General features: G+C 42.6%; 1 protein-coding gene across 1 annotated transcript in view; it reads right to left on the minus strand.

Moving 5' to 3' along the window:
* The window catches only part of SLC35F1 (solute carrier family 35 member F1), a 493,442-nt gene that overhangs the window by 12,928 nt on the left and 463,743 nt on the right, over window positions 1-16,771 (minus strand). Inside the window, exon 7 of the mRNA XM_075553951.1 lies at window positions 15,555-15,709. Within this exon, the coding sequence (XP_075410066.1) occupies window positions 15,555-15,709 (155 nt within the window). The remainder of the gene's footprint in view (window positions 1-15,554; window positions 15,710-16,771) is intronic.

Raw genomic sequence — 16,771 nt, forward strand, 5'->3', positions numbered from 1 at the left:
GCATATTGATGGTTTATTGTATATCTTAAGTATACACATTTGTTACGTAAATCAATTTTATTACCATCTTACATTCATTGTAGAATCCTTAGCTTTTTTTTCAAATACTTTTATTGGGGGTCTTACATCTATTATCACAATCCATACATTCCTCCAGTGTGTCAAGCACATTTGCACATATGCCACCATCATCATTTTCAAAGCATTCTCTTCCCACTTGAGGCCCTGATATCAGCTCCCCATTTCTTTCCCCTTCCTCCCCTGCCCTCCCTTACAACCCCTTGATAAGGTATAGATTATTTCCATATCTTACATTGTCCTCGTCGCCCCTCACTCCATTATTCATATCCCTGGGAGGGGGTTCTATTGATCCTTATGATCGATTCCCCTTTTCTCCCCCACCCTCCCCTAATCCTCCTGATATCTCTACTCTCCTTGTTGGCCTTGAGGGGTTTATCTGTCCTGGATTCCCTGTGTTTCAGGCTCTTATCTGTAGCAGTGTGCATGCTCTGGAAGGAAGCACCAAAGAACTAGAGGACTGTTGGTGTGTTTCATTGTTGCTATACTGCACCCTGACTGGCTCATCTCTTCCCTGTTACCCCTCTGTAAGGGATGTCCAACTGTCTACAGATGGGCATTGGGTCTCCACTCCGTGCCACTCCCCCCATTCGCCTTGGGTATGATTTTGTTCTGGGTCGTAGATGTCTGATACCTGATCCCTTCGACACCTCATGATCACACAGGCTGGTGTGCTTCTTCCATGTGGGCTCTGTTGCTTCTGAGCTAGATGGCTGCTTGTTTATCTTCAAGCCTTTAAGACCCCAGATGCTCTATCTTTTGATAGCCGAGCACCATCAGCTTTCTTCACCACACTGTTGACCTTTTTGATGAAGTTTTTGGTTGTACATAAATGGCCTCTTCTCCGCAGGTCTCAGTTCTTTATTGTCTTCTATAGTGTGGCTATTTTTTGTTATGTTCGGTAGTGTGTTAATGCCTTCTATTAAGGCCCTTAAGTTTATCCCTATTTTTCAATGATGCTCTTAATACTTATGTGAATTATACTTAAGTCTTTGATCCATCCAACAATTCACCCACATTTTGTTTACTGTGTGACACTGATCTTATCATCACAGAGTAATAGCACTTGTTGTCTTGTCCCTCTTTCCTATTCCTTCCTACCTTTTGTGCTGCATCCCTAGGCAAATGCTGACCTGTAACCTCCTATGGTTGATTGCTCTAAGGAATTTGCAACTCAATGAAATGTGAGCCATGGGGGTGAGATCAATTCCAGATATGAAAGGTGACTAAGAGCCACAGTTTCAGGGGCTCCTTCAATCTCTATCAGACTACTGAACCTGGTATTTTGAATGGTTTTGAGTTATGTTCTGTCTTTTAATCCTTTCTATTCAGAACCTCATATTGTGAACCCCTTCAGAGTTGAGGTGCCCCGGTAGCTTAGTGGTTATGAGAGGGGTTGCTAACCTCAAGATGAGCAGTTTGAACCCCTCAACCAGCTCCTCAGGAGAAAGACAGGGCTTTCTACTCCCATAGAAAAATTATACCCTGGAAACTGACAGGGGTAGTTATAGTGTGTCCTATAGCCGCACGATGAGTAAGAACCAACTCCATGGTGGTTTGGTTTTCTGAGTGGCTGGCACTGGCAGCTGGGCACCACCTAGTTCTTCTGGTCTCAAGCTCATGGACTCCAACTAGAAAGAGGGTCTGTTTTCCAAATAAAGCCTGTTAATTGACACTCGGTTTTTGTCCCCACTTCTAATTTCTGTTTGTCCATTAACTCTGTGTGTGCATTGTCTCCATGTGTCTTTGATCTCCTTCACTCTTCTTTGCTCCAGGCAGGAAAAGACTAATAGTTGCCTCTTAGAAGGCAATGGACTATGTTATGCCAGTTGATCATGACGTGCCCCAAGCTTATGGTCCTGAGTCCTTACGGCTAGCAACTCATTCCCTTAAGCTGTTCGGTTATGGCTAGGAAGTTTGCCTAACTTTGCTCCCTGAATGGTCTACTATATTCATGAGTACAATGGAAGCACCAGCATCAGGCTAGGGAAAAATGGCTTAAAAACCAGAGGGGTTATTTGTAGGAATTAACTTAAAATAATTGAGAATATAATGATACTACACAACAGTCAGGAAATCAGAGAGGGACAATGAGAGTACTGATGAAAATGTGAATGATTTTTCATACCACTGGTTGCCAAGAAGTCAACTGCTATAGTTCTATTCTGGTTATCAATAAGTCTTTCTTCCAAGACACCTCTTTGTTGACTAGAACCTGCAACTTTTCATTAGCAGCGAAGAGGGTTAACCATTTACTTCATCCACTGATTCCAGTCATTTCTCATTAAAACCAAACCCCAAACTCTCTGATATCACATCAATTCTGACTCACAGTGACCCGATGCACAGAGCAGAACTGCCTCTGTGGGTTTCGGAGGTTGTGAATCTTTACAAGAGCAGAAAGCCTCACTTGTCGCCGTTGGAGCAGCTAGTGGGTTCACACTGTGGATCGTGTGGTTATCTGCTCCACCCCCACGACTCCTTTGTCTATCATAGAAGGAGGAAATAAAGCTTTTAACACATCTATCTATCTATCCATCCATCCATCCATCTATCTATCATATATATATGAGATATCTATCATATATATATGATAGATGTGTTAAAAGCTTTATTTCCTCCTTCTATGATAGACAAAGGATATATATATATATATATATGATAGACAAAAGATATATATAATCTTTCATCAAGAGGAACCCTGGAGTTGGGGGGTCATTTTGGTTTCCTTTTTAATGTTTCTGGCAATATTTTTTCAAAACTATTTTATTGGGAGCTAATAGAGATATAATATCATTCCATGGTTCAATCATGTCAGGCAATATTGTACAATTGCTACCGCAATTGATTTCAAGACATTCTCTGTCTTCTCGACTCCTTCATATCTTCTCTTTACCCCTCCTCCCCCACTGTACCCTCAGGAACCCTTATTCTACTTGCTGTCTCTAAAGGGTCATCAATCCTGGGTTTCACATACTGAAAACCAGAAAAACATATAACAAAAATTCAAGAAGGATATCCTAAATGACAAAAGACTTCATAGATAAACCCCAATGTGAAAACACACACACAAATGTTGGAAACCAGATCATACCTGAAGTGTATCAGTGAGGGGATTAGCTGACAAGGTGTCAACTGTTCAAGTCAGGTTTATCCTTTCGATCTCCTCGTGTCATCTCTCCTATGCACTCTGTTTGGTAACCCGTTTATTCTCATCCCTCCATGTGGATAGAGGTACACCACTGGAGGCTTATTTCCAGTGGAGATCTCACAAATGTCTCTTGATCTTCCACTGTCATCCAGAGCCTTCTACAAACCAGAATCTCACAATTTAGGCTTTGCTACTCTTCCCTCCTTTGGCTTTAGATTACATGATTTACAATCTTGTCAATGACGTTTGGGTGCTTCTGTGGACTTGGTTGACATCTCAATTACATGGCTGCTTGTTTGGAAACAAGTGTCTGAGGCAATCTTCTTTATATCAGCAAATTCTGTGCTTGGATGCTTAATATCCTTACTCCAGGGAGATGGGGTCAGCTGCTACAGCTTGGTGTATTTTCCCGGAGACAACCAGCTGGTCTTTCCATGGGAAACTTCTGCAACAACAGTTTTAGTCCAGTCCGTTGCTATCTTAAAGTTTGCCCTGAGGTTGTGAGTTCAAAATATGTCTGTGATGCTACTTTATGACTAATGTCATATAATTAGAACTCTGACTTCCGGCTGAAATTTGGAACATACCTCATCATTCATCCTCAAGTTTTCCAGTCCTTCTAATACGCTTGGTAAGTAGAAATTGCTAGTACGGCTGAGGTAGACCATCTGTTTACTAAAACTAATTTCTTTCCTTTCTGCATCAACAACTTGACTACATTTTGAAGGCTCCCTTGCAATTAGTTGTGGCAATGCGATTGAGTCCTGGCCAACAGAATGACGAAGGCATTTACACTGCTCTAGAAATAGCCATACAATCCCCTTAATGCGTTTAACAGTGATTACTAGGGATGAGAGGGAAGAGGACAGGGGTGGGTGGGTGGGAGGGAATCACTGCTTTGGAAGACGTGCATTTATATCTGTAATAGTGGAACATGTGGCAGCACATATTGGGGATGGTTGCACAACACAGACGGTGCATACCCACATCTCACATATCAACTTGGTTAGTTCCAAAGATCAGGTTGTTATGTGAAAATTTGAATTATGCAAAAAAGGAGGATGACCACATCAAATTATAAAATGAAAGATGATTTACATTATTAGTAACTAGTCTTCTTTATCACTACATAATGTATAGCCTCATGTATAAACTGAGTTTTTCAGCACATTTTTAATGCAGTTTTTGTGATAAAATTAGGTGCATTGGCTGATAGTCGGGTCAGCTTATACTTGAGTAGATACGGTGAGTGCCAGACAAATGAGAATCATGACCCAGCTGCAATGGCAAATAACCTTAACCATTACAGGGAGCAACACTCTAGCCTAGCACCTTCATGTTCATTACTACAAGGCATCGATCATTAGGTGCGAGAAACTGAGGAATGGGAAGAAGAGTGTATGTGGATGAATTATTTATTCTCATATTTTAAGAAGTCTGGCAGGCTACAATTCTAGGGTGGAGGGGGGTCTTCACACTTGTTAGAGATGAGCCCCAATCACATTCTCGTAATTAATATTGATCCCCACAGTATCCGCCATAATAGTGCTACCTTAAAGTTACCTCTTACAGCACATGGCTGATTGCTATTTGGCCTGGCAACTTTGACTATAGGTGCAGACATGCGCTGTTGCTCTCCCTACTCAGGGGGCAGTCACTCCCCCTTACCTGCCCCAGCACTGGTGTTGGGTTACTCCTCCAATGAACTCAGGGACCTCTAGGGTTAAGGGTACAGCTTGACTCATTACATATGGGTACCTGTAATCAGTAGGGCTTGTGTGCCTTGAGAGTATATAAATGGATGTTGGGAATATATTATCTCTCTCTCTCTGCATGGACCTGGCTCTTGAAATCATGGAAGAGGTGAGAACCCCCAAATTATTGTCTGTCTTTTCTTAATTTTTTCCCTTTAATTACATAGGCGTCCCTTGGACCCTTCAAGATGTGAGGCTGAACTTCACAATTAGGGTGCAAAAGAATCAGATAGTGGGTTTTTACTGTTGTCATACATGCAAACTGTTGGTTAGCAAAATAGCAGATATGTGAAGAGATGTGTAATTGGGCTCACTAAAGTATACACATGAAAAATGTTGAATTGGCAAATGTTGTGTAATCTATATTTTTCAGCCATAAATATATGTAGAGAGCCATAAAGTCACATATGACTTGAATAATATTCCATTTATATTACATTTGGACATCATAAGTTTAAAATTCTCAAGCTTTTAAGCAAGCTACTTATGAGGGAATTTTTAATAAATGAAATGCACAGTACTATCTCTTGCTGATGGGTCACCAAAGGTTGAGGCTGCCTGCCCAGTTGTTTTAAGTAGGGTCATATTACTACAACTGCTAATTGCCACCAAGGATCAGTAGGCTTGCTTGGATCAAGATTCCTCCAAGTCTAATGAAAGATTCTATTCGGAACGCGGTGTATGCCAGCTTTCTGGCACTGACACTCAGATGCTCGGGATGCTTGGAATTGCTGGTCGCTTCAAGTTTCAGTGGTTTGGAATCTCCTCAGTTGCATTATTCCGCCTGGTGCTCATCAGTGTTTTATCATCATTATTTATAAATTAAGAGATTTTATTTATAAATTAATAGTTAAGTGCCTAGCATGTAGTAGGCACAGAATAAATAAATAATAGTTCAGTAAGGCTCATTTAAACTCAATGAATAATAATATATTATTGATTTGATCCCATGATCGAGTTACTAAGCTTTCTTACAGAATCTCTCATAACGAAAACATAATCAGAGCAGTTGGCGCACGTGAGCTGTGAGTTCGTAGCTGTTGATGAGGAGCAGGCTGCATTAAGGGCTCTCCACCTGTCCTCAGAGGAAGTGACCCGGATTGCTAGCCTGGACAGTTGAGACTGCAAGAAACTTTCCTGATAGTTCCTTCAAAATAACTGACAGCAGTTACCACATATACTCAAGTATAAGGTGACCCAAATTTCAACGGAGGCACCTAATTTTACCACAAGAACTGCATAAAAATGTGCTAAATAACTCAGCTTATAAAGAGGGAACCAAAAATAAAAAAATAAAAGGGAACCAATGATAAGGATCTACATCTGACCTCCCCTCTGGGGACAGACAACAGAAAAGTGGGTGAAGGGAGACGTCAGACAGGGCAAGATATGACAAAATAATATACTTATAAATTATCCAGGGTTTGTGAGGGGGGAGAGCAGGGAGGGAGGGGAAAAATGAGGAGCTGATGCCAGGGGCTTAGGTGGAGAACAAATGTTTTGAGAATGATGAGGGCAATGAATGTACAGATGTGCATTACACAATTGATGTATGCATGGATTGTGATAAGAGTTGTATGAGCCCCTAATAAAATGTTTTTAAAACTCAACTTATACATGAGTCTATACGGTATATAAAATAATACGGTATAGAGATGAGACTGAAAAGTGCAAACTTTTTAAAAAATGAAAATGTACAGAAGAAATCTTTAGAAGCTCCACAGGAATCGCATTACTTACGATGCTTTGCCACATGGTTTCGAAATGCCTCCCTTTGATTGATTTATTTATTTGTATTAGGAGGGAGGGTTGGGTGATAAAAACATGGTCCTGATGCAAAGGCAGATGTTTGATGGATCCCATTCCTCCCAAAATATTATCTTCCCGGGTGGTTTCAGGCCTGGGTTTCAGGGTGGAGCTGAAGGAGTCTTGGAGACAAATTTTTGTTCCATCAGATTTCTAGTTTATTTTGGGAAAACTACAAAGATAATCTCTTCTTATAAAATGATTTTCAACTTTAACTAGATGGTACTTTTGTAGCAATATTCAGTTTTAACAACGATAAGGGCAAACCAAATGAAACAAACCACTTTCTCTCGTTAAAGTGTCGAGTAAAAGGGGAAGTCCTGAAGATTCAATATCGGCTCTTATTTTCCTGAAGAATATTCAGCACAGTCCGGCTTTCACCTCTTGAGGGAAAGAAGTCATTAGCATTTTTGTTTCCCAGCTCTGGAGGGTTCTGTATTTCTGGCTAGCCCTCAAGCACTGTACTGGAAGTAACGAGTACACTGGGGTCTTCTCTTGACAATGACTCAGGAAGAGTCTCAAAATCTTTATGCATGCGACCCTAGGCTTGCCTTTTCAGACGAGCCATAAGAGTCCCTGCAAAAATTTAAAGAGCTACATATGGTTACAAAATCTTAAAATAATATAGTAAAAAATGAAATGAAATATGAATGACTAATCTTGAACCCTGTCCTTAACCAGAGGAAAGGATGGTCGCTTTGCCACTGGCCGTGGAAAAACCACCACCACCACCAGACTTTTATGTTGGCCCTAAATTAAGCTGTCAATTCTCATCACAAGGAATAAAATAATAAAACAAAAGGGCTATATGTGCTTTGAGAATTTTAATTGGTAAAACCGGGAACACATTAACATGTATCTCTAAATGGAAGAAGTGATAGGGACGGACAATGGACTGGATTCCTCCACTGCACCCCTTGAAATGACCAGTCTAAAGGACCCTTTGCAGCATCTCTGTACGGCCGGGCTCACCCCTCGAAGCGGGGAAAGCACGGCTGGCCTAATGCCGTGAGCGAGGAGGCCGAGGCCGTCGTTTACCCTAAGTCTCTCTGCCTCCAACGCCCATGCTCCTTCTGCCGCACACGGAGGCTGAGGCGCTCCTCCCACACTATTCCTTACCTTCTTTATTTGAAATCACATGTTAGCAGCAAGCCAGATGGTTTAAAAATCAGTTGGGGATTCAACAACCAGGGCAGGTGTCTGCAGGAGAAGACGGCATGTGCCCCCCATGATATCTTTCTTGCCCAGTGTGGCTTCGATATCACATGTGCAGTAGCTGGCCTGGCTTAGGGACAGTACACCCTATTGTCCTGGAATAGTTATTCATAGTCTCACTGTGGCCGGCAGCCTAACAGTCCCCCAAAGATAGCCATGCTCTAAACCCTACAGTCGGGGAATATGTTGTCATAGAGCAAGAAAGACTTTATAACTCTGAGTCCACTAAGGATTCTGAGATGAAGAGACTGTATTTGATTATCTGGGTGGATCCAAGCTAATCCCAAGGATTTTTATTAGTGAGAAGCAGAGAGGCAAGAGGCAGGGAGATTCAAAGATACTATATTGTTGGCTTTCAAGATGGAGGAAGTGACTATGCGTCAGGGACTGTAGGAGGCCTAGGTGGTAAGTGGACGGGGGGAAGGAATCAGGTTTTCCTCTGAAGCTCCAAGAGCTCTCAGTCCTGCCTGGGGAGGCTCCTGATCCGTTGGAATGTAAGATAATTCACTTGTGATGTTTTAAGCCACTAACTCGTTCGTAATTTGTTACAGAAAAACAAAACAAAATGAAAAGAAAATGAGTCTTATTTGCAGAGTGTCCTTGTTTAAACAGTGAATATAAGGCGATATAGTTCCTAAGAAACTCCCATGGTTACTGTGAGGTAAGCTTTGGGTGGCCAAGCACAAGTCGCTCGCTTTCCTCAGGAGAAAGACGAGGCTGTCTGCTCCTGGGAAGAATTACGGCCTGCGACACACTACGTACGTAATAGGGTCACGATGAGTTGGAACTGACTCTGTGGCAGAGGGTTTGAGTTTTATTTTTTTGGTCTTACAGATCGTAACAGACCAAGTTCTGACCTTGAAAAGGGAACGTGCCAACAAACTGCAGAGCTTCCATGTAAATCTCTTTTCTCCATTTGGTGTTGGGAGTCTCTGAGGCCCAGTGAAGTTCATTGCCTGTCCTTCTCACGGATTACTACAGATTCCTGTTCTGGATTCCGCACCCTTGTCGGGTAAGAAGGAACAGAAGTATAGTGCCACTTCTCAAGAGTCTTGTAAAATTAGAAAGTGCAAGAGCACTATTCCATCCAGAAAATCTAATGTAGAATTAGGTCGTTTGCTTCCCAGAGACGTGGGCTCTCCTGCTCAGTCAGCACCCGGCAGTCAGCCGAGAGACGGATGGCTGAGGAGAGCGATAGATTTTTCCCAAGGCTGCCAGCAGGAAAAGCAAATTATCCATGGTGAGCAGCAGAGCTGCGCTTTGTCATGGAGTTCTGCCTGGGCAGACAACCCCCCTGTGGGATAACGGCCCTCCCCTCTCACCCTGCCCGTCTTTAGAATCAGACGGAAAGGTGGTTTAGGGAAGAAGCCACATGATTATGCGAAAGAAGAGGCCGTCACCACAGGCTGGGGTAAAACCAAGTCAGATCTAAGACTGTGGTTCTCAACCTTCCTCAGGCCACGACCCTTTCAGACAGCTCCTCATGTCGTGGTGACCCCCAACCATCACATTATTTTTGTTGCTCCTTCATAAATGTAATTTGCTATGGTTATGAATCATAATATAAATATCTTGATATGCAGGGTGCATTTTCATTGTTACAAATTAAACAGAATTAAAGCATCGTGATTAATCACAAAACAAATAGGTAACTATATATTGCGAAATATTTATTTCTAAGGATGAATAAGTGAAATTTTGTCTTGAAGCATGGTGTAGCATGGGCCACAGTGTGCACGTCAGTTACTCATCTGTGGGCGTATCTGCCTGGAGACGGATAGAGGAGTGGAGTCTCAGTTCCTAAGACCATTGGAAATAAGTGTTTTCTGATGGTCTTAAGTGACTCTTGTGAAAGGGTCGTTGGACTTTCAAAGGGGTTGCGACCCACAGGTTGAGAACCGCTGATCTCAGCGGCTCTGGGTTCAATCCCCAGTCCTGAAACATGAGGCCCTTGTGTCCGTCGGATTCTTACCTAGCTTTCACTGAGCTCCAGTGATGGCACAGTGGACGCTTTCCAAGTCTCCCATTTTCTGATGACGGACTACTAGCAATTTACATTTAGCGACCATCTCATAACCTGGGCTCCTTGGTCCTAGTTCTAAAGAAAATCTGAACCAGTGCCTCTCCATCCTGGTGTCACCTTAGACTCATTTGGGAAGCCTTTACAAATTTGCTGCTGACCACCCAAATCAAATCTATGAGCGGGGAACTGAAGAGCAGGAATGTTTAGGTTCTTCGGGCGATTCTAACAAAGCTGCCTGAATTTCCTCCCCATGAAACCCTTCATGGAGTTAAAGAGACTGTCACCTTAACGGCATCTTCCTGTCCTTAGGCTCTAACTTCCATCTATCCCCCTAGAGCAGGTGGGGAATAGCCTCTCACCCATGGCCTTCAGGCTCCTTTCTCCATCCCCGTAGATCTGGTGGGGGAACACCCAGTCCACACACCATAGAAGGCCCACAAAAATCATTCATGCCAGCTGACGTCACACGCCTCACCAAAGACAAGCAGGTCCAAGCAGCACATTAGGGGTGAGTTACTTACATGCGTGACCAAATATAGCAGGATGATTCTGAAGTTGATCCCTTTGTATGGCCCTCATTAATGATGTTCTAAATATGCAAATGACCCGTGGCAGAAAAAGGTTTCCCACCCCTGCTTAGATAATAAAAACTTAATAAAAATAAACCCGTAGGCTGTGACGTTCCTCTATCTCCTTAGAGCCACGGATGCTCTATTAAGAGGATTCTCTAGCAGGCCCAGGGGCAGTGGGGGAGGGTGTTACTGGCTGAATTTCATGTTTACAGAACCATAACCTAATAATGGATCAATGGAACTTTGTCAAAATTTAAAACTTTGGGGCTTCAGAAGACACTGTCAAGAAAGTGAAGAGACAACTCACAGGATGGGAGAAAGTATTTGCAGATCATACATCAGGTATCAAGACCACTCAAAGAACTCTTAACATTTCACAATAAAAAGGCACAGAGCCCAATTTAAAATCAAAGGACCCAATACAAATACAAACCCAATAAAAATAAGAAGAAAAATAACCCGATTTTAAAATGGGCAAAGAATCTGAATAGATATTTCTCAGAAGAACTAAGAAAAAATATAACTAGCTCCTTCTTCTACCTGCCCCAGACATGTACACACATAAAAACACATCACAATCTTTAAAAAATTTTTAATAAAATTTAACTAGATGCTTCATTGAGCATACATTACTCTTACAGTATTGTAAAATGGATGGTATTACTTCTCTCAGGGCTGGTGGAAGGAAGCCTGGGGTCATTTAGTCATACCTGAGTGCTGGTAATGGTTAGCTGTAGGGCTTAGATCTGCAAGGTTGGCAGTTCTAACTCAGCAGTAGTTCCAAGGTGGAAAGACAGGGATTTCTACTTCCATAAAGTTACAGCCTCAGACACTCACAGGGGCAGTTCTATCCTGTCCTATAGAGTTGCTATGAGTCAGTATTGACCCAATGGCAGTGAACTTGGATTTTTTTTCTTTTCTTTTGTTGTCTTCTTGTCTTACCCTCTTATCTGGAGAACCCAAATTCAACTTCAGGGGAAGGCAAGCTAGGATTTAGGGGAGGAATGTATTTTGCAAAGTGTTTCCATTTTTTTTAATTAAAGAAAATTTTAGGTTTCAGTGAAAGAATGTAAGCTCTATGATCTATAAAATCACTAGAGAATAATACAGTCCAGTTTTTGCTCAGAACTGAGTGGTGTGGGGTCCACTGTTAAGGACAGCGGGAATGAAGAGAAAGGAGAAACAAAGCATCTGTCTTATGTGCTAATACTGGTTACCCAGAATATGGACCAGGCTTTGCATGGGGCCTCTATGCAGCACTCTCGATTGATCAACAGATCCTCAAATCATTTTAAAGCGTTTCATTTCAAATCAGAAAATACGGACCACACTAAGACAGAGATCGCGTCATGAGGCACAGTTAGAAAGAACGTAAAAGGGGCCCCACAGAGTTAGCAAGGGGAAAACGGCACTATCTTTTCATTCCGCTTCCCACAGACTTTTGAAACCCCCCGAATATAAATCCTACCAAGGCCAGAACAGTGACTTAAAGCTGTCACTGGTTTACCTCCCCGGGGAAACGGAAGCAGTGCTTTATCTTGGTCTTCAGCCGCCCCACCTTCTCACCCTCTGTAGCCCTCCAGATCCGTTCTGGTTCTCTGCTAGTAACCTTGCTTTCGGATTCCTTCCCATCCTTGCCTCCCCTTCTCAGCTCGTTGTTGTCTAGTGGGATTCTCTCAATGGTTTGGATTATTTATTTCAGGTGCTTTGTCATTGCAAATCTCACCTGCATACTCTTTCCAGTTTGACACTTCTCTGGGATTTTCCAATGCCAAGTTCACTTGGTTGAAGACGTCCTACCCACCTGGTCTCCCCATCAGCTGGACACCCCAGGCTGCTGGTAGTGTTAAATACAACACCACTGGAAAGTGCTTGACTGGACGTCCCCGGAAGAGTGTCTCTTTTGTTTTCCTTCTTCATCTGCCTGTCTGACTTACGTTCACTTCTTACCATCTCTCTATTGGTTTGTGCCACTCTGTGGTGGCTTGTATGCTATTGTGAGGGTGGAAACTATGTCATGGGCATTTCAACTCTCAGGAGGATTGACAGTGATCCACAGGCTACGGCAGACTAGAAAGAAAAGCACGGCGACTCACTTCCCAAAATGAGCCAGTGAGAATCCTATGGCGCATAAACGACAAAAACAAACTCACTGCTAGCAAGTCCATGCTGACTCGTAGCGACCCTTTGTGCGCTTCTGAGCCTGCAACTGTTAGTGGGAGTAGAAAGCCCAGCCTTTCTCCTGCGGAGCTGCTGACGATTTCTAATTGTCCACTATTCAGACCGTAGCCCAATGCGTAACCACTAATTACATCACCAGGGCACCTCAACGGATCACAACAGAATATGATTTGATGTTAACATACTGATCCTCATGCATATGGTTCAGGCCTGCTCAAGCTTCATTTTGTTGTACCTGGCTTTGCTGAGAGTCTGAACAGCTCACTGGCGATGAACACGTTTGGTTTCATCTGCTTTGACATACCATATTTAAACATTCCATACTTGATCCATGCTGGACCGTGGTATACATTGACCCAGGGGCATCACTACGGCTGGTGCCGTCCAATATGGTAATCAATGGTGTCAGTCTCCCCGTCTCTCACCTACCAATGTCATTCCCCTGCCCCTCCCCGCAAGATCCACAGAATCCTGAGGACTGCTTATGATCAATTTCCATTATAGAATAAAACGTGATAGATGTAGTTGTACATTGCTTAGATGTAATAATTCTATGAGTATATGAATACTAAAACAAAATTTTTTGCAAAATCCATCTACATTGAATTACAACATTATTAGTCACTGGATGGAAGTCTTTACATGTTTTCCCTTCTTTTCCTTTACATTCTTTCTTCAGTATCAAAAAGTGGTTGCTATAGGTTCACAAATACTCCTTGCTGTAATGTGGTGGCTGAAACGCCAGGGGTGTTGACAAGAACCAGCTGCTGTAAAACCAGCAGCAAGGACAGACAGCGCAGCAGGTGTGTAGAGGAAGCCACACGGAGCGCAGCTGGCTTTGGTAATAAGGAGGTAATAATGTCGGCTCTGACTGGGGAGCATCAGGTGCTCAGAAAGGGAATCAGCATGCCATTTTAGGACTGGTGTACTGATACATGCCAACCACACTCGGGGAAAAGGCTTTCGCTATTATAACTAACTGCAGGGATGTTTTTTCTTAAAATATACAGAGTTCTGCTTAAATAGCACACGAAAATTTTATAGATAGTTGGCCTGGTGTCCTACCCTCTGATGGTGTCCCCCAGTGACTTCTGCATCCCTGCCCACCTGCTAGGGATGCCACTGCATTGACCTGGTATTTGCGGATTAGTGGAGGAATGGCATCTGGTGTCTGCCTACAGACCCGTTCTAATGATGGTTAGAAGAGACGGCTGGATGAAGCTGAACAGAATTTGATTTTGGTGTGCCACAACCAGTGCATGCCTCAGGCAAGGACAGATAAGGTCGAATCACGCATTGAGAGGTAGGCATCTTTGGATTAGAAAATGTCTTCTTTGCTTCATGGACTGATACCTTAACTGCAAATATTTCACAATATCTATTTGCTTTCCTTTCTTCAAGTTCGAAACTTTTAGTACAGAAGTGATTTCTAACGCATTAGTATTTCTCATGCATATTTGCTGCACAAATATCTGCAAAGCAGAAATGGTAGGAGCCCCATGTCTTTTCTCCAGTGAGGTCATGTGCTCCAGTGAGGTCATGTGCAGAATCCATTTTGTGGCTGCAGTTTGGGAGTTTCACTCATCTTCCTAGCTTTAGGTGGGCACGAGAGTAGTTTCTGGATTGAATGTTATCTGAAAAACTGTCCCCACAAATCAAAAGGATTTTCTTCTCTGTTTTTCATCTTTCATCTGCAGTTACTGATTTCTTAGAATAAAAAATCAGTTTATTGATGGAATGTGAATTCCTATAACATCAGGTCATGGTTAGCCTGCAGAATTGAGTCTAGTCTCGGTAAAACACCTGGCACCTCTCCATGGAATATTCTTACGTATACTAGCGGGAACCCCCCCCCCCACACACACACACAAATGGGATTTTCCCCTTTCTCAAAGCTTTGTATTTAAAATTTTAAAACAAAACAACCTTATCACCTTCAAAGTACTCTCCATTACACTTATTACATTTGTCAAATCTGCGATTCCATTCTTGGAAATATTTTTCAAGCTCATCTGTTTGGATGGCTGACAGCACCTCCTTTATTTTTTTCATGACCTCTTCTATGTCGTCAGATCACTGACTTTTCATGTCCTGGAGTGAGGTCAGGTGCATGGGGCAAGAGAGACATGCTGATTTTTGCCCAAAACTGGTGCACTGAGGTGGCTGCGTGAGCAGGTGTAGTGGCAAAGCCAGTCCTCTGTCTACCACAAATCAGGCCTTTTTATTGCACAGTTACACAACCTTTTCAGAACCTCTAAGTAGAAAATTTGATCAACAATCTGACCTGATGGAACGAACTCCATATGCACTATGAGTTGACATTTTTGTCTGTTTGGGAAGTAGACAGGTGTCCAGAAGAAGGTTTGTCATCAGTGGACATGCCACCTTTTTTGAAAGGGGGAAAACCACTTGTACACTTAAGTTTTTCCCACAGTTCTGTCCTTGTAGGCTGTGTTCAATATCACAACAGTGTCTGCAACATTTTTCCCGGGCAGGAAACAAAACACAGCTACATGCTGTTCTTTTAAATCGGTCGTCACAAAAAAATGAGGTTCGAGCAAAACTACTTTTACAAAAAAAAATTTCACAGTGAGCAGAAAGGATCTTCCCAGGCAACGCCACTGGGTGCGCTAACTCAGGTAGAGTTGCTGGATGCTCACCTATGTGTACTATGAACGCTTCGCAGGCTCAGAACAATTCCGTTTGGGGGGCTACCCCCTCATATGCACTATATCATTTCCTAATAGGTCTCAAGAAAGTACAGCCCAACTTACCTTATAGTGAAAGAGGAACAAACCACAGAACAGACTGTACAAATCTGCTGTGAGCAGAGAGAGGTTGACGGAAGTGGCGCTGGTTTTCTTGATGACAACTGGCATAAAGCTGTACAGCCCAAACATGCAGGCACTAAAGCCAACGTAGAGCAGCCCTGCGAGGATGGGGAGGGGAGAGAGAGGATACGGTCAGAGCATTGTTAGTGTCTACAGGGGGTGAAAGGAGAGGAACAGCACACATCACTTGCCACTCACAAATGCTAGTTTTCCTTTCACTGTATTTACCAATGTTTATGACTAGGCAATGGATAGCTGAAGCATAACATTCAATTTGCTTGTGGAAAATGAAGAGCCTACTTCTCCTTACACATCTGATATTCGCTTCTTCTAGAAAGGAGTGCCTCTCAGTGGCTAAATGGTCAGAACTCCAGATGGAGGCCCCCGAATCCTAATCCCATTTTTACTGTTATTAACTTGCTATCCAAGTGTTGAGAAATAGTTTTCATCTCATGCCTTTCTATTGTAAGACAGGAAAGAAACTTCTATCAAGGATTTCTTGCTTGATATCATGTCCTTAAAATTTAAGGAGGTACAGAGAAGAGTCAGAATGGAGTCAGAATGAGGAATTGGAATCTTAACCGTGTGACCTTGGTAAGAACTACTTTACTGTTGTGAACACATGATCTATGAACCATGTTCAGCTCTACCTGCAGCAGTGTCCTTCTCCCCTCTTCTGCAGACACCAGGGACATTTGTGGGTTGGCTCTGTGGCTTTACAAATAATTAACTAAGTAAATAACTGGGTTGTAGACCATCAAAATATAGCTACGTTTTGAAAATGTGAGAGAGAAAGCAAAACAAAACACCCTTTAACATGCTATATGGCCAGTATCTTACTCCGTGAATTCCTGTTTCTCTTTATACAATATACCTACTTATAAAACTTTACATATTAATCTCACCCGTACTCAGTTTTGCAGTTGAAACTTTGGGCTCCTAACCCCAAGGTCAGCGTTTGAAATCACCCCCTGCTCTGAGGGAGAAAAATGAGGCTTCCTACTTCTGTACAGGGTTACAGTCTTGGCCACCCACAGGGGGCGATCTACACTGCCCTACAGCATTGCTATGAGTCAGAATTCACTTGGTCAGAATAAGTTTGGTTTTGTTTTTAAGCAGGGGTTAAAGCTATATATAATATAGCTCATCTTTTCCCAGAT

The sequence above is a fragment of the Tenrec ecaudatus genome, chromosome 7, assembly GCF_050624435.1.
Source record: "Tenrec ecaudatus isolate mTenEca1 chromosome 7, mTenEca1.hap1, whole genome shotgun sequence".
Lineage (NCBI taxonomy): Eukaryota > Metazoa > Chordata > Mammalia > Afrosoricida > Tenrecidae > Tenrec > Tenrec ecaudatus.